At 35.0% G+C, this 18503-nt stretch overlaps 1 protein-coding gene across 1 annotated transcript in view; it reads left to right on the forward strand.

Moving 5' to 3' along the window:
• Positions 1-765: 765 nt before the first annotated feature.
• DMD (dystrophin) overlaps positions 766-18503 on the forward strand; it is a 1988221-nt gene continuing 1970483 nt past the window's right edge. The window contains 1 exon segment of the mRNA XM_054695791.1: positions 766-978. Coding sequence (XP_054551766.1) covers positions 972-978 — 7 coding nt within the window. The 5' untranslated portion in view covers positions 766-971.

The following is an 18503-nucleotide window of genomic DNA, read 5'->3' on the forward strand; positions in this document are numbered from 1 at the left end:
CTTAGAAGTTTTAGATAAAATTAATACTTGTATGGGTGATGAAAAATACAGTTTTTTAAAATATAGTGACTCAGGCATGGTATTTTTAAAATATAAAATGCATTTTCCTGAGATGACATTTATTTGGTAAACAAGTTGTGTAAGGGGCTCAGCTAATTTAATTCCTTACTTCCTGAAGAAAGCACTCGCGTAGGTCAATATGTCAAGTATAAAGTCCATAAAGTCCACTCTTGGGTGAAATGCAGAGCATCGGACTTTAAATGACTCCAATGTGTAAAGTATTTTCTTGAAAAAAAATACTTTTCTTAGAAAATTTTCCATAGACTATCAAAAGGCAAACTCCACTTGAGAACGTGAATGTTATATTTATAATAAAGCAGTTATGTGGAACTGAGCACACAGCGTCCTTATTTCAAAAGTACAATCAAAAGAGAGTTTTTACTCTTAAAAAGCTGTGGAAATCAGCCAAAATTCCAGTGTGAATAATATGACGTGTGGCAAAGGAATTCTCCTGTTGGTATAGTTAGGAAAATAATTTAATCCAAAGACTTTGCATCTGTATAGAGGACCGAGTAGATACTGAAAGAGATTTGCAGATCCACTGCTTTTTAGGCAGGAAGAATGCTCGTTAAATGCAGAACGCTGCTCTGGCTCATGTGTTTGCTCCGAGGTGTAGGTTTTGTTCGACTGACGTATCAGATAGTCAGAGTGGTTACCACACCGACGTTGTAGCAGCTGCATAATAAATGACTGAGAGAATCATGTTAGGCATGCCCACCTAACCTAACTTGAATCATGCGAAAGGGGAGCTGTTGGAATTCAAATAGACTTTCTGGTTCCCAGCAGTCGGCAGTAATAGAATGCTTTCAGGAAGATGACAGAATCAGGAGAAAGATGCTGTTTTGCACTATCTTGATTTGTTACAGCAGCCAACTTATTGGCATGATGGAGTGACAGGAAAAACAGCTGGCATGGAAGGTAGGATTATTAAAGCTATTACATCATTATGAATACAATTAGAAGCTGACCATGACAAAGCATATGTTTGAACAAGCAGCTGTTGGGAGCTGGGGTTTGTTGCCGAGCTCTTCAAACTCTGCAAACAGTGTTGCTTTTACAGAATGGATTTTAAAATTTCCTTGTGCTGCGTTTGGTTTGGGGGGTTGTGCTTGCTCCAACCTCAGGGAAACACTTCTGGGATAGAAATCAGTGTTAGAAGGTTTTTTTAGAATAAAGTATTTTTCAGGAGTCTAGGTTTCTCCAGGTAGATGATGACCGGGGGCGAAGGGGTGGGGTGGTGGGGAACCTATGGGGAAATCTACCCCAGCTCAGTTCCATGCAATTTAGTTTCAAGGACTGATTGATATATTGTCATATTCAGACACTGAGAAATGAGAATGTATAGAATGTTTGGATGGGCTGGAAATTGTTTCACTTGGTTTCTATTTTATAAGGAGTTTGGCTGTCAGTCTTTTCTCTTCATCAATTTCTAGCTTTTGACATTTATTCAGTCATTCTGCATTATATGAAGAAAATACATCAATATCTCCTGCAGGGTTTTTCAACAACTCTAGCATCTGTTTCAGCTATTGAACTGTATTCACGTTTTGCCAAGTTGATGTCGACCCAGCTGGTCTATCATTTCTCGCTTGATTACTGCTCTTAATTTCTCTGTATCAGCTTGTTTCAGATAGGGCTTTGAAAGCTGTTAATGAAAAATGACAGAAAATGATACATTATTGAAAATTGGGGTATATATTTATTTAACTATTTTGGAGCCTTAATGAGTTTTGTCTAACATTCTTTCTTGCCTGCGTACAATATTTAGAACCCTTTTGCCCTTTTGCAATATTTCTTTCCCTTCAGCCAGTCGATTACACTTGTAAGTACTTTTAAACAAATGAAGCTCGAACCTAGGCTGTGTTTGTCTCCAAAAATAAAGTTTTTGGAAAAGGAGGAACAATTTCAGCTTTTTGGAGAAACTGTATCGTTTCACATTCTATCTTCATATGCTGTCATGGGGATCTGTCAGTGAGTATATATTGGACTGAACATATTGAAATAATTTTTATCACCACTAGGGTAGCAAGAAAATAAAACAGTCAAAGCTGTTTGTAACAAGTGATTGCTTAAAACAGATGTCAAATAATATAGAAATAGATTTTTCTGAGTATGAACAGCATGATTGTTAACTCTCTCTATAATACAGAATCTATCAGCTCTCTACCCAGTCTTGTCAATAACCTGAGTAGCTAAATCATCCAAGTTAATAGCCTATCATGTATAAACATCTAATATGACCTTTTGATGTTCACAGTATCGCTCATCTGCGCTGTACCTTTTCTGGGGTGATTGTAATATCCCAGGCAGTCTGGTCAAGGAACGCTACTGGCTGTTATGTAACTTTTTCCCTGACTGTTAGTCCATGTTTTTCAATTACGTATTCCTCTTTAAAGAGTGACTTAAAACAACATGTATTCAATTAGAATACATGTTCTAAAGCAATTGAAAAACGAAGGGTTAATGATACTACTTGGTTCCTCCAAATTATTTACTAACTTACGTTTTGAAATATAGAAATTTGGATGAGTACTTTTTAACCTTGAAGCATAAAGGACTATGATTGAATATATAATTCATAACTTATACATCTAGCAGGAAAGAAAATATGTGTAGTTTTAACAGCAAACATCCTTTTTTAATGTGGTTTAGGCCACCTAATTATTTCCTGTTAATACTTTTGAACACCGTAAAAGCTTTTGTATAGTCTGTAAGAGTACTAGTTTAATCTTTGGAAAGCTCAGAGACTGACAGAATTTTGCATCCAAACGATACAGGATTGTTCCTTCTTTGGTGGACAAAAATCAGCTATTATCTATACTGTTGTTTAAAATACAGTTCACTTCTGTCAATTGCATTTCTGAACTTTTTATGACCATTTTAAGTGACAATGCAAGTCTGGAAAAACTCTTTTACATCTTTAGCAGGACTCTCCTTTTGTGAATTGTCTCCTGTGAGAAAAATGCAAGCTTCCTGCTAGCCTCACACTCCTGTTACCATAGTTACTTTCAAAAGAAGGGTTTTCATTCAATGAAGATAGTGTAATTTAAATCAGCCACTGGATCCCCAAATCGTGGGGTTTTGTTTGTAGTTCAGGCTGCTTCGTTTGGAGAGGACAGACACTAGGTGGCACCAGCTGTTGATTATTAATGAAATCTTAAAAGCTTTGGGTCACACACCTGAAGAGCAGGCGTACCCTTATTGATAAATGGATTTGTAAGCGTTGGAAATTCCTGCTGATCTTTCTGACTCTGGAACATGATTAGCATGCAGAGTTTGGAGACCATGTGAAGTCTCCAAACCACAATAGCTTACTTGTTTTCTGAAAAGATTCTTAAAAAAAAAAAAAAAAAAAAAAGCTATGCATAAAAATAGTGTCTGAAAGAGATGGGAAAAATGGAAGGAACTATAAACATTTAAACATTTCTTAAAGAATGAAATTGGTGACTTGTAAACATTGTCGTGGGTTTTCTTTTTTTCACTTCTCTGCAAACCCAGACTGTTTTTGTACTAAGGCATTTATACTATAAAAGCAACTGTAGCACCTATTTTTCTCTTTTAGGTAAAAGTATTATAGACTAGCATTAGTTTTTAATTCAAAAACATCTCTTAGTTCTCCCTAACATTGTCTAGTGAAAATTCTCAGTTGTGATAGAGTGACCAGCCTTCAGAGGTATTGTTCTTCACCTGCAAAAATGAGCAAGGGGAGTTACGTATCACTTAAGAAATATGCTTTGAAATATGTTTTCTAAGAAGCTTGCACCTTACTGTTATTCTCCAATTCTTATGTCATCTATCTTTTAAGAGTGAATAATGGAGGGGGAAAAAAAAGGAAAAAACACATAAGCATGTGCACAAATGAGGAAAGTTCACAATTATAATGGGGAGATTAAATAACAGCTCATAATGGGAATATTTCTTGAGAGAAAAACAATAGTTTACCCTCATGGGGAATAACAGAATTCCTGAGAAAAATGGAGTGGTTTAGAATCAGGGAGAAAGTTAACTATACACCATAATCCTCTAAGGTTTTATGAAACAGTAAGTGATATGACATGTTATCTTGATTATACTGTGGAATATGTTGAAGATTTTTATGATGTAGTCAAGATAGAGAAATGTTTGACATTTGATATGTCTGGTAGATTAACTCACTAAATTATTATGCCTTTGCTGTGTCAGTTAATGAATCACTAAACCAGGGAGGGGGCCTTTCACAGAACTGTGATGTAGTTCTAATCAACCGGCTCTATGTGATTTGATCCAGATCTCATTTTGTGACCTGTGATTCTGACCTTGGCCCTGGTTGACCTGTGAAATATTAATGCCAAGAAGATAAAGGAAGATCAAAATGGATTATGTAGCTGGGAAGGAAAATAAATATATTGCATTATTAGGGCATCAAAGGATTATTACCACCTAGAAAATGTGATCAAGTGAAAAAGAAAAGATAAATTTTAATAGAAATAATATTCTTACTAAGGTTCAAAAATCAGTTCTACATGAACAGTTTGTAAGTTAAGGCTTGACAATAATTCATTGAATAAGATGGAATGATTTGGTTGGCCATGACCTCAGTTTCCATGATCTCAGTCATGGTCTCATATGGCACCGAAACAAAATGAAGAAAGGTGACTTGCTGGACTCAGACCCATGCAGTATGAAAAGAAAAATGGAGAGGAAGAAACATTTAGAAATTTTTTTTTTTTCTGAAGTTCAGCATGGTCTAAGAGAAAGTTTAATGTTTGTGAGAGTGTTCGGTGAGAAGTATCTAGATGATGAAAGGGACTAGAAATAGTAATGTTCAATGGTCATTTAAGGTATTCGAAAGAGAACTGTTGAAGAATATTTGAAGGAATAAAAAAATCAAATTGATTTCAAATATTACATAAGTGATAATGTAGAAGAGGAATTAGACTCACTGGCCTCTCTCTGGTAGCAAACAAAAATTCTTCTTCTTATTGACTGTATAAGCAAAGAATATACCTCTTTGTGAGATATTTACCCCTTGTCTCTAAAGTGTTCTTTGCTGAGAGTAGAGACCCTCACTGAAGAGAAATTAAACGAAGAGATATTTGTGATAATTTCTAATTTTAAGAATCTATCAGTCTTATCATTCCATGAAAAAGTATTTCCCTTTTCAGGTATTTCTTTCACTGTGTCTACTTACTCCACAGGAGCTTTCCAGGCCAGGAGTCAGCAAATTAGGGTGCATGTACCGTGTTTGTTTCTGTTTGACCAGCTAGCTGAGAATGGTTTTTACATTTCCAAGCAGTTTTTGATTTTATGTTTTTATTAATCTGTCAGTCCTTTATGTAGCTATATAATTTTGGGAATACAACTTCATATCCCACATGTGCACATGGTTCACTTAGCCACCAGAATTCTATGCTTCTGTCCTATTCCTTCCTTTCCCAGCCCCCTCTTTCCTCCCCATTATTCCCTAAGGTACCAGTATATTGTTCACAGAATCTAAGAATTATTTTTGTTGTTATTTGCCAGTTTTTTTTTTTTTGGCTATTTATATTGCACAAATGAGTGAAAACATCTGGTAAATGTCTTTCACTTTCTGACTTATTTCATTTTGCCTAACCACCTCAAGATCCATCCACATTGTCTCAATAGGCATCTTTTTTCCATAAATGAATAGTATCTCATTGAGTATATATTCCACATTTTCTTTATCCAGTCATCTGTTCTTGAGTGTTTGGGTTGTTCCATGGCTTGACTGTTATGAATAATGCTGCTAGAAACATAAAAGCACATAATTTCTTTTATGTTAGTGTTTTCATATTCTTTGGATAAATACCTGTAAGTAAGTGATACTACTTTTTTGAGGATCTCCATGCTGTTCTCCAGTGTTTTTGCACCAACGTACATTCCCATCAGCAGTGGATGAGTGTTTCTTTATCTCCACATTCTCCAGCATTGCTTCCATTCTTTTCTCTATAGGTCATTCTTGTAGGGGTGAGGTGGTGTCTCATAGTGTTTTTGATTTGCACTTTACTAACAATAAGTGATGTTAAGCATATTTTCATGTGTTGGTAGTTCCTCTAAAAGTCTTCTTTGGAGAAGTGTGTTTTGATTTTTTTGCCAGTTTTTTTTTTAATTGTGTTGGATTTTTTTTATTGTTGAATTATATGAGTTCTTTATATATTTTGGAAGTTAACCCCTTGTTGCATGTATAATTTCCAAATACCTCCTCCTGGTCTATAAGTTCATTTTTGGTTTTGTGGTGATTCCTTTAGAAGTATAAAATCTTTTTAGTTTGATATAGTACCACTTGTTTATTTTTCCTTTTGTTTCCATTAGTTTTGGACTGCCATATACAAAAAGATGAAACTAGATCCTTACTTGACTTCATACACAATAATGTATTCTGAATGCATTAAAGACTTGGACATAAGACCTGAAATCATAAACTATTTAAAACACAGTAGCAACACTTCTAGACTTCAATTGCAGGTATGCAATTCCAATGGCAAAGGAATTGAAATGTTTTTTAAAAGACAAATAGTATTCTGTGACATGAAAATTATACCATCTTTCATTTTAAGTGTCTATTAATAAAGTTTTATTGGGAGTCACACCTTTTTATTTACATATAGTCTATGGCTATCTTTATGCAAACATAGCAGTTAAGTACTTGTGACAAAGCCAAAAATTTTTTTACTGTCTGGCCAATTGTAGTAAAAGTTCGCCAACTTCATTTCTGGACTCTAAGTGAACTTTGCTGTTTGCCCATTGAATTAAGTATCTAGAACAAGCTAGATTGTCATTAAATATCAACTGAAGACCATAAACATAAATTGCAGTCACCTATAATATTTAAGTACTACAGACTTTGAAAAATGGTTCAAACATAGGAGTTAATGATGGGGTCATTCTGACTGCTAATCTATTGAGAATTTTTACTTGCTGAGGAGTGTTCATTATGTAGTATTGCTAAAAGAAAATGTGAGGTCTTACAATCACTACTTATATTTAATATCTGCTTTGCCTAAAGCTACTAATCTTACTGAATTTACCTATGTGCTAAGATTTAGTTATTTTTTTCTATTACTATTCAGTTGTTCTGTGATTTCAAGAGACTAATAGAAAGTGCATAAGTCAGTGGGGAAAAAGTATGGGGAAGTCACTTCTTGCAACTACCATTTTTTTTTTTTTTCTTCATAGGTCTATAAACTCTCCAAGAAACTTGTATTACAGAGATCTGAAGGTGTGGCTACTGTTTTTAAAAGATGAGTTTATTCTTGATCAAATGTTGTTTAGAGGGGATAAATGAATAACAAAATAAAAATATATGCATAGCACTATGCAATAACATTGGAGTCTGTTAGTAAATGTTTGATAAGATAACCTAGAGTTAAAAGTTAGCTATGAGCTATTTATGAGATAGTTCTCTGAAAACATGGAATATAAAAGAAGGTAATTTTTTTCCATGTCATATGAGAAACCATAATTCTAAGTATAGATGTTAGGGATTCTAAATTATCATCATAATAACAGTCTCCAAAATTCCACAGTTGTAAAGCTAAAATTCCTACTTTTTTTCTAGAGAAAGATTTATCTGCACTGGAAATTCCTATAAAATCTATATGATGCTTATTTTATTTCCATGAGGATGTTACTGAGCAGCTATCTTGTGATGCCTGTCTCTATGGTAACAGAAACAAAGCTTAAGGGTCTGAAGGAAATTCTTCCTATTGGTTTAGGAATATGGAGCGATGAGTGAGAGTCACTGAGGAAGAGGATAAAGCTGAGGGAAGGCAAAAGAGGCATTTGAGAAGAAACTGTCATGAGGGAGCTATTTTTTGTGTGAAAAGCATTTCATTTCCTCTTTATCTCGGAATGAAATAAAAACCAACATATAAGTCAAATTTACAGATAGAGAATAGATCCTTTAAAAGTGTTGTTTTGCAGCCATCCAGTCAATTTTATGTAATTGAACTTAGACAGATTTTTTTCCCTAGTTGGTTTGCTTTTCACTATGCAGAAAACATTGCTTCTTGCCTAGATTTGATAAGGGGAGGACTCTACCCATGGCAAATTTACTTCTTGTTATTGCTATCAAAGATTTTGATCCTTTTAAGGACTTTCTGTTTCTTGATTCCAAGGGTTGGAATAGTGAGCTCTGGTTGGCATTCCTCATAATCACTCTGCTTTTCAAGGACTTATGAAAGTATATTGTCCTCCAAGACATTCTTTTTAGTTCTATACCTACCAAAATAACATGCTGTTTATTTGAAAACTGAACATTTTTAGAATGTTAAGTAGGATTTTCTGTTTCTATGTTTTACTTTGTTTCTTTTATTAAAATGATAAAATAATTTAAAAAGCAATAAGTCCCAGATATTTTAATATATTTGATATTCCATTTGTTTCACTTTTCCCTTACTGCTTATATTTAATTTAAAAAATAAGAACCTACCATTTTTGTGTTGTTTTGAAAAGGAGAGAAATAGGACTCTCTTTTCCCTTTGATTTAAAGTCTGTATTCAGGGCCTCCCCAGTGGCGAAGTAGTTGAGTGCTGGGTTGCGCAGCCTCTGCAGCGTGGGTTCAATCCCCGGCCACCGGCCACCGGTGAGGGTCCCACATGGTGTGCAGCCCTCTCTTACCACGCCCACTGCTCCCCTCAGCAGTGTATTTCGTCAGTCTGCCTGTTCTGTTCCCTGCTCTGGCTCTGGTGAATTCTCTCACCCTCCCGCACTTCTGACTGTACCCAGTGCTTGTATAAATAAATAAATAAATAAATCTTTAAAAATAAAAAATTAAAAAAATATAAAGTCTATATTCAAGGTGCTATCAAATAGCCAAATGTATTTAAAATATTGTGCAATTTTTATATCCTTCAGGAAAATGTAAATCACAGAGAAACAAATGACTGTCTTGTTATGAAGCTTTTATAGATGTTTTCAATATTAGCACAGGCAAGTAAGCAAAAATTCATAACTTGAAGGAAAGTTGAGATTATGAGTGTTGAAGAAAATATATTTCAAATTATATTTTATAAGATCATATTAACTGATGTTTATTGTTTATTCACAAGTCTTAGTGCTTAAGGCTTTTGAGAATTTAGGTCTTACTCTGTTTTACTTTCTGACCTCTACAAATATATAGATTTTCTGTGCAGATATTTCATAACTTTTCACAAATTTAATCCAATCTGTGTAGATTTTCATAAAAATAAGGCAATGTTTTCAAGGCTTGTTCAGACTGTAAGTTAAATGGAAACAAAAAGAGTTAGTTATAGTGTTGTAATATATCTGTGATAACTTTGGAAAATATTTTTTTTAAAAAACCTTATATTTTGAACCATAAAAGGTAATTGCAATTTAAAGGTTGGTTTGTGAGTAAAACAAGGCTACTTTAAATGTTAAATATATACACTGCTTTTAGAAACTTGACTTCAATTTAAAAATTAAAATATCCCCAGTAAGGAAAGGATCATGCTCAGCGAAATAAGCCAGAAAGAAAAAGAAAAATACTGGATGGTCTCACTCATAGCAGGAATCTAGGAAACTTAAATAAGGGACCAGGAAAATGAATAACTATAAGAAAGTGAAAATCAAAATCAACAAAAAACTATGAACCAGAGACACTCCATGGGGGTAGAGGGTGGGAGGGGAGAGGTTGGGGTCAAAATAAGGGGGTTGCAATTGTATGGGGAATATAAAAATAAAATTTATTATTAAAAAATAAAAATAATATATCCCGAGTCAGTCTAGCATGAGTAGCCTCTAGAAACCTTATTTCTATTTTCAACTTTCACAATATAGATTACACTGCACAGAATAAGGAAATGGCCAAGTATATAATTTTTTTTTAAGATTTATTTATTTATTTAAGAACTGGGGTACAGACCAGATGTGTGGGAGGGTGAGAGGATCCACCAGAGACAGAACAGGGAACAGAACAGGCAGACTGAAGAAATACACTGCTGAGGGGAGCAGTGGGTGAGACAGGAGAGGTCTGCTGTGCCATGTGGAAACCTTGCCGGCCGGCCCGGATGGAACCCATGCTGCAGAGGCTGTGGACATCTTCACAGCACTGTGCTCAACCACATGAGCCACCAGGGGAGGCCCCAAATATATAATCTTAAGTGAAAATATTATGGGAAGTAAAGATGAGATAATCTTCTGGACAAGGGTTGATACAGGAAGTGGGGGTTGACAGATCTGGAAGGTGCACAAAGATTAATCACCATCCTTATACATTTGAAGATAAATGTTCTGAAGATAAATGTTCTGGTGCCTTTCACCTTTTCCAGAGAAATGGTGTCATTACTTGGCGATCTGGAGGAAAATATAAAGAACTAATAAGAACAAGTAGGGGAAATAAATTTATCATCATCGGTCTACTCTGGTTATGCCATTGTCACAATTGATTGCATTGCTCCCAACAGTAAAATAGGGAAAAAGGCCATCGTTTTCATTTTACTAGGACCAATTTCTGTTTTACATATGGGTAGAGTTATGCATTACAGCAACAATAAACTAGATTATGAAAAGCAATGTTAATGTAAGCCTGAAGTTTTATGGATGTTAGATCAGTTGTGACACTTATTTATGATCTGTGACATATGAGGATGGGAGATTGTTTTCCTGCCTGTGATGAGAGTGATAGTGTAGTGAATAGGAACCTCAGCACCATCTTCCTTTGGCTGCTATTGCAATTATGGGCTGGTTGTTGGCCATGGTACAAGAGGTAGAGTCCATTTCTCCATTAGGTAATCCAGAACAGGTTTAAAGCCCACCAACTAAAGTGACAGGTTGTCTCTGCTGCTATCCATTCATCCCACAAATATTTATTGATGAGTTCTATCAGGCTGTGTTAGAGTAAGATGCCTAAGATGTGACCCCTGGGGATTTTAGAGATAAATGTGTATTGTGTGATGAGGACAGGGAAATAGGCAAAGTGAAAGTTTACTAGAGGGCAGTGGCAGCTGTGAATCCAGACAGAAAACCCACAGTGGGAATGAGCTAGAGGTTTCCAGGGTTCCCAGTTTAAGCGATGTTGCTGAACTGGTGTTTTCATCAAAGAGCAAAATGATATCTGAAGGGAAAGAACACAAATTCAGTGAAACATGGCTAGTGATTCAAAATAATGGAGAAAGTAACCAATTTGAAATTTCACTAGAAATAAGCAGGAGTATGTCTGCCAGTCTTTGCTTATTGTCACTGAAATCAAATCTGGAAGGAAGTGGTTTAGACTGTTGTGATAGTCAATCACAATGAGATCTAACATTTTAAAAACTGTGAGTGTGGCCATGCAAATATTCTCTTAGAAGAACTAAAAAACAGTTATCTCTCTTGGTAGTTTGTGTACATCTACCTCTGAAAACTCTTTCCTATGTTATCTTTAAAGATAACACGTGGGGACTAGAAGAACATTTTATATAGTATAGGCCTATGGCTCCATAGATCTGAAACTTGAGGAAATGGTTAGATAATACAAATGTTTCATCTAGCTTCAAAATCATCTAATTTAATTGGTCTCCACCTTCACTCCTGTTTCCTCCTAAAAACACATAGATGTACCTTTTAGTTTGAAATAGAAGATAAGCAGGATATTTTGTGAACAACTGAATTGTCTGGAAAGTCTCTCAATTTCTCTCTCCCCTCCCCTCCTCCTTTCTCTCTCTCCCTTCTTTACCTTTTCTCTCCACTCTTTGCTTTCTTGTTTCCATTATTCATGTGTGTGTGTGTGTGTGTGTGTGTGTGTGTGTGTGCTGCATGAATAGATAGATATCTCTATCTCTCACTGTCTGAAGTAATTTAGTTATATAGGCTAAAGTTGAGGAAAATTTCCTCTCAACATTCATCTTTGGAGTAATTTTCCTTTGTAGATGAAAGTAATTCAATCAGGCTTGTTTTTTAAAAATTTTATTGAAATATAACAGAAATACATAAAAAGTACAAATCAATGTGGACAACTTAATGAATTTTTACAGAGCAAATACATCCCAGTGATTACTCAAAGCAAGAAAAAGAACATTACCAGTATCCCCAAATCAGTCTTCCTCTTCTTCGTTACACTTCTGAAGATAAGCAGCATGCCATCTTCTAACACAGCACAGATTAGGGCAGACCATTTCTGGATTTTTTTTTTCTGGAAAATGTAGCATGTACTCTTGTGTATGGCTTCTGTTTCTTGGCATTATGTTTGTGAGCTCCATCTATTTTGTTGTTTGCAGTTGTGCTTCAATCATTTTCAGTGTTGTCTAGTATGCCATCATATGAATATACCACAATTGCTTACCCCATTCACTCTTTTTTTATTTTTATTTTTTTAAATAATAAATTTTATTTTTATATTCCCCATACAATTGCAACCCCCCATTCTGACCCCAATCCCTCCCCTCCCGCCCCCCACCCCCCAAAAAGTGTCTCTGGTTCACAGTTTTTTGTTGATTTTGATTTTCACTTTCTTATAGTTATTCATTTTCCTGGTCCCTTATTTAAGTTTTCTAGATTCCTGCTATGAGTGAGACCATCTGGTATTGATGGACATGTGAATTGATTCCATTGGGTCCTCTAAAAATAATACCATTCCTACAATTCAACAGAAATAAAAATAACCCAATCAAGAAATGGACAGAAGAGCTAAAATGGCTCTTCTCCAGAGAAGTCATACAGATGATCAAAAGCCACATGAAAATATGCTCATGATCACTTATCATCAGTGGAATGCAAATCAAAATAACAAGGAGATACCATTTTGTACCTGTGAGGGTGGCCATAACAAAAACCGCAGGAACAACAAGTATTCTCAAGTTCATGAAGAAGAAAGAGCACTCTTGCACTGTTGGTGGGACTGTAGACTGGTCTAGTCCCTATGGAAAGCAATATGGAGGTTCTCAAAAGAGTAAAAATGGATCTACCAAATGACTCAGGAGTTATTCTCCTTGTTATCTACCCAAAAAATACAAAAACATTAATTTTAAGGGAGACATGCTTGCCTGTGTTCATTGCAACACTATTTACAATAGCCAAGTTATGTAATCAATCTAATGTTCCCCCAAACAGTTGAGTGGATCAGGAAGTTGTGGTATATGTACCCAGTGAGATACTACTCAGCTGTTAAAAAAGATAAACACGTGTCTCCCTGGTGGCACAGGGGTTAAACTCTCAGCACTATTAAACGGGCACCAGCACAAAGTTTGATTCCCAGCTAGGGAGGTGACCCACATGGTGCAGCAAACCTCTCCTGCCTCACACGCTGCACCCCTCAACAGTGCATATCAGTAGATCCGCCTGTTCTGCTCCCCAGTCTGTCTCTAGTGAATCCTCTCACCCCTGTGCCTCTGGCCTACACCTCAATTCTTGTATACATAAATAAAAACAAATCTTTAAGAAAAAAGATAAACTCTTGCCTTTTGCAGCAACGTGAACAGAACTGAAGGGAATTATGCTAAGTGAAATAAGTCAAAAGGAGAAGGAAATGTTGGATGGTCTCACTTATATGAGGAATATAGAGAACGAAACTAAAGGTCAGATAAAGGGAAACCAATCTGATTGCAGACTGTAGAACTGAGGCTGAGTGGAGGTGGGCAGCGAGAACCAAGTGGGGAGAGAGCTCAGTGGACTATGATGGAGGAGTGTGTTTTGGTGGTGGGTGTAGTGAGGTAACAGCACCTGCAGAGGAAGGTCCTTTACCACTAAAACATAATCAAAGTTGTAAATCAGTGTTGCCTCAATTAAAAAAAATAATAAAAACAAAAAAATTGCTACTCAGAAAATTCTTGTATATTTTGTACATGTGCATGCACTTCCGTTGTATAAATACCGAGATGTGTGATTGCTGGGCCGTTGACTGGTCAAGTACCCACTTTTGGTGATAAAGTCTAGCTTAACATAGGTAAACACGTTTTCTTAATACCATAGTGTGTAAAATGGCTGGATATTGTTGCCAATGTTTGGTATTAGCAGTGTTTCATTTTCCCAAGCAGATGTTGTGCTATTGTATCTCATTGTGGGTTTTCTTTCCATTTGTTCTAATGACTAACGAGTTAAAGAACACTGAAAAATTTGTTGATCATATGCATATTATATTTAGTAAGGAGCTTGTTCTAAAGTCATGCTTAATTTTCTATTGAGGTGTTTTATATTTATTATTGATTTGTCAGAATTCTACATTTTCTCTGCACATGGCCAATATGTCTGTTATAAACATCTAATGTGATATGTACTGTAAATGCCTAGAATTCAAAACCCAGAGACCTTTAAGGAATACTTAGTCCATTCTCTTAGTTTAACAGATGAGGAAACTGGGACGTATAGAGATAAAGTCACTTGCTAAAACCTCTTCTAGTTAGTAGGAAGATCAGAAATAGAACAGAAATCTCCAAACACTAAAGTAATAACTTTTCTATTAAACCATGTAGAGTCTTCAGTCCTTTTTTATGGTGACTCAAGCTCCTTGTCTGTCTGAGAACGCCAAGAAATGTGTGACATAGTTATTATAATAGCAAGTGCAGAGTAATGCATGATTAATCAGATTAATTCTCTGAACAAAAATATACCCAGTTAACCAACTGGTGTATTGTGTGACCATACAAAATTTAAATTTGTATTTTCCTTTTGGAATCAGATTTTACTCTTCCTCATGCATAGCTTTATTAATACATTCAATTTCTCATACTTGTTCTTGCTGCTTCTATCTTCTCATTTCACATTTGGTTTAGTTTATTGAAAGTTCAGATATTCTGTAGTGGATTAATAAGAACATTGATTTTCTAATATTTTTCTTTTGTCAAGCAGGAGTAAATTTAATTAAAATATGAAATAGTGAATGTGATAATGATACCTACTATTTGGTTTTTTACATTCTAGATGCAATGCTAGGTACTTTCCTTGGATTCTTTCTGCTAGAATTTTGAAAAAAAAATATTTACCCCTATTTTACTGCTGTAGAAACTGAGACTCAGTGAATTTGGGCTAGTTGGATTATAAAATTGATTTATCATATTTCAGATGTCATATACTTTCCATGATCCCACCCTACCTACTTGGTAGGAAACTGATTTAACAATGGATATATGGGCCATTACATGCTTTTAATCCTCTACCATAGGATTTAGGATATTTCCATGTTCTAATCTCATTAAATAATTTCATTTCCTAAAGTGGTATTCAGAGCTGTTGCTTTTAATTTGTTATATGTGTAAATTGCAAAAGGATCACCAGAGAAAGTTTAGTTAACATTTGTCACCAATATAGGTACTGATTTTTGTACTCTAATAACTTTTAAGATCTCTTATCAACTTTCAAATACACAATACAGTGTTGCTAGCCATGGTCCTCATGCTACACATTATATATCTATGACTTATTTATCTTATAATTGGGACTTTGAACCTTTTGACCTGCTTTATCCCATTGTTCCTATCTCTACCCTGCCTCTGGCAACCCCAATCTGTTTTCCATATATACGAGTTTGAGTTCAGTTTTTTTTTCTTATTTGTTACAGTTAATATTGCATTAAAAAAAACATTAATTTCAGGGGTGCATCATTATAAATCACATTTTATTTAAAAATGCTTTTGTTGCTATAGTTATTTAACTGTGTCTGAATAAGTAGGAATGGCTCTGCATTAAGTTATTTGGTAACACTAATTCCTTAAATGTGCAGAGCTTAAGAATTAACAAAATGCATTCATACTTTTTATTCTCATACAAACTATGTGAGATAACCCAAGAAGGAAGTATTATTTCCTCTCTATATATACACATGTCTGTTTGTGACGGGAGTTTAAGTCTGCCATCCATTTTCCATACAACCTGCCAATCACTGCTCTACTTCAGATTCCTGTAACTTAATAGTGATAGCTTCTAAGTTACCTCTGGTCTTGCCTCTTTCCAGTTTACTCTGTACAAGGCAGATAGTCTCTTCTCTTTCATTGCTCTACTTAAATCCATAGGTGGCTCCTCATTATATTTAGTATACTATTAGAAAACTTTAGATGGAAGAAAAGGCCCTTTACAGCATTTACCTGCCTTTTTGTGCCCCATCTAGTATTTCCCACACAATATGAAGGTAACAATCTTCCCTGACATATGCTTTTCGTCATGTTAACCCCAGTCCATACTTTCAAGCAATTCTTACTCCTACGTGTTCACTTGTTGTACATATTATAATCCTCCAAGATAGTATAGGTAGAACATTCTTTTTTTCAATTTTGGTTCAATCATGGACCCTTGTATAGAACCCCATAGCACGAGCTTCATCTGATCAACCCCTACCTTTCTGTGCTATAGTTTAGAGGTTATTTATTTAAAAACTATTTGTGTTTTCTCTGTTCACCCCTTGCATAGCATCTGAGGAGTGACTAAAATTTACTTAAAGTTGTAATGAATTACACAGCCACGTAACAAGATGTTTTTTTGAGCACTATGATAGCATAATTTTCATTTTCTTCTTCTTTCCTATTGTAATGAAACATAGCACATGAAGAGTAGGTTTTAAAGATTGCTACATATCTCATTTATGGTAATACATTGAATGAGGTTATTGTTTTGATATATTACATGTTGATAGAATTTGAGATATTTAGTTATAATCATATAATATTTCACCTACATATTCGATATCTGTAGAACACAGTACTTTAAGGTTTTATTTCCTTTGTGATTATCCTAAGGTCTTCATTCAAAGTATCCACCAAGAAAGCAATAAAAATAATTTAATGGAATGATCAAATAAAATCATAGAAGAATAAGATGACAATCAAGTTTATGGTAAACAAATTCAGGCATATTAGTAAAGTAATAACCAAGCTAAAATCTGGTTATATGTTTCCTTCTTTCATCAATAACAGAAAATAATGGACTTTACCAGTCACCCAGTTCTGCTATTCAGCTTGCTTATTATAAAAGATATACCTGAAATTAAAAATATGTATCTAATTCCATTTCCCTAGTGCATTTTCATTAAAAAAAAATGAGAACTGGGCCTCCCTGGTGGCCTAGAGATAAAGTCTCAGTGCTGCTACCCCATGGCCCTCCGCAGCAACCTGAGTTCAATTTCCAGCCAGGGAGCAACCCACATGGTGCAGCAGACCTCTCCTGTCTCACCCATTGCTCCCCTCAGCAGTGTATTTCAGTAGATCCTCCTGTTCTGCTCTCCCACTCTGTCTCTGGTGAATCCTTTCACCCCCACCCCCAAACCTCTGGCTTGCACCCCAGTTCTATGCATAAATAAATAAATCTTAAAAACAATACAATTAAAACAAACAAAGAAAATGAGATGATAAAGAATTTGAAGTTGGTAAATAGGGGGTATACAATGCCAACAGTAGGAAAGCAATACTAGTAATGTATGGTTAGTTTACAGCCTAAACCTCAGGTGCACATTTGGACAGTCTGACAGATCATAGGTTCCCTGCTGGCACAGAATAAAAATTCATTGAACATGTCTGATGACGTGGGATGTTGATGCCCTCATTGCTCTAATATACAATTTAGTGATTAGGGAATTAATAAAGAATTGAACAAATGTATTTATTTTATAATCTCCTAAATCATCTCTGTGGAGAGAAAATCTCAAGATGCACAAATATATAGCAAATTGATGCTAAAATTTATTCGTTCCTTAAAATCACAATTCTCTGGGACAGGAAAACCACATGCCAGAAGTTATGCCAGGAATTAATTATTTATTTTGATTCTTTTCATAGAAATTCTATTCATTCTTTATTGATATTTATATCTAGTCATCCTTTTCATGCATAGTGGAACTTAGTGCACTGTGTTTAAAAAACACACCGAGTCTGACAATTCATTGTGCATATTGTTTCATTCTGTAGTAAATTAATGTTGCTACCATTTGTAGAATTATAGGAGCCAAAACATTGGATACATTTCATTATATTATTCAAGAAAATAAAATAGTGTCACTACATGTAAAAAAAAATTCAAATAGTGTGGTACTTGTTGCATAGCTTAAAAAATGAACATTTAGACCTTGGTATGGCAATAGATTGGGTAAAAGAGAAGGGGAAAGATATAATTGTAATATCTAGTGGGGATGCATTTAAAACTCATAACTGCATGTTAAAGGAATATGTTATAGATGTTTGCTTGTTTTACTTTTCCATTTTGGAGAAAATAATGTCATCTTGATATTGATTTATGTCCAGAAAAATAAAGGGAAAATATTTGTAATCTTTAATGTACTAAAGATAGAGAATAAATGCTGGTCTAACATATTTGGGGAAAGTGAGAGAATTGCTCCTATTAGGAGACCAATTACCTCAATCACTGTGTTAGCCAGTGCGATGGTATTACTCAACCAGTGTTGGATCCAGGTAGAAACTTTTCCCAAGCAGATGGGACACTTGGGATACATCATCCCAAGATAATGATACTTTTAACTGATTGAAGACAAATCCCATTTTTATTAGAAACTTATTTCAAATGTGGAATGAACTTTGCCCCAAAGG

This window comes from Talpa occidentalis, unplaced genomic scaffold (genome assembly GCF_014898055.3).
Source record: "Talpa occidentalis isolate TD23 unplaced genomic scaffold, MPIMG_talOcc4v2.1 talOcc4.15, whole genome shotgun sequence".
In the NCBI taxonomy this organism is placed as follows: Eukaryota; Metazoa; Chordata; class Mammalia; order Eulipotyphla; family Talpidae; genus Talpa; species Talpa occidentalis.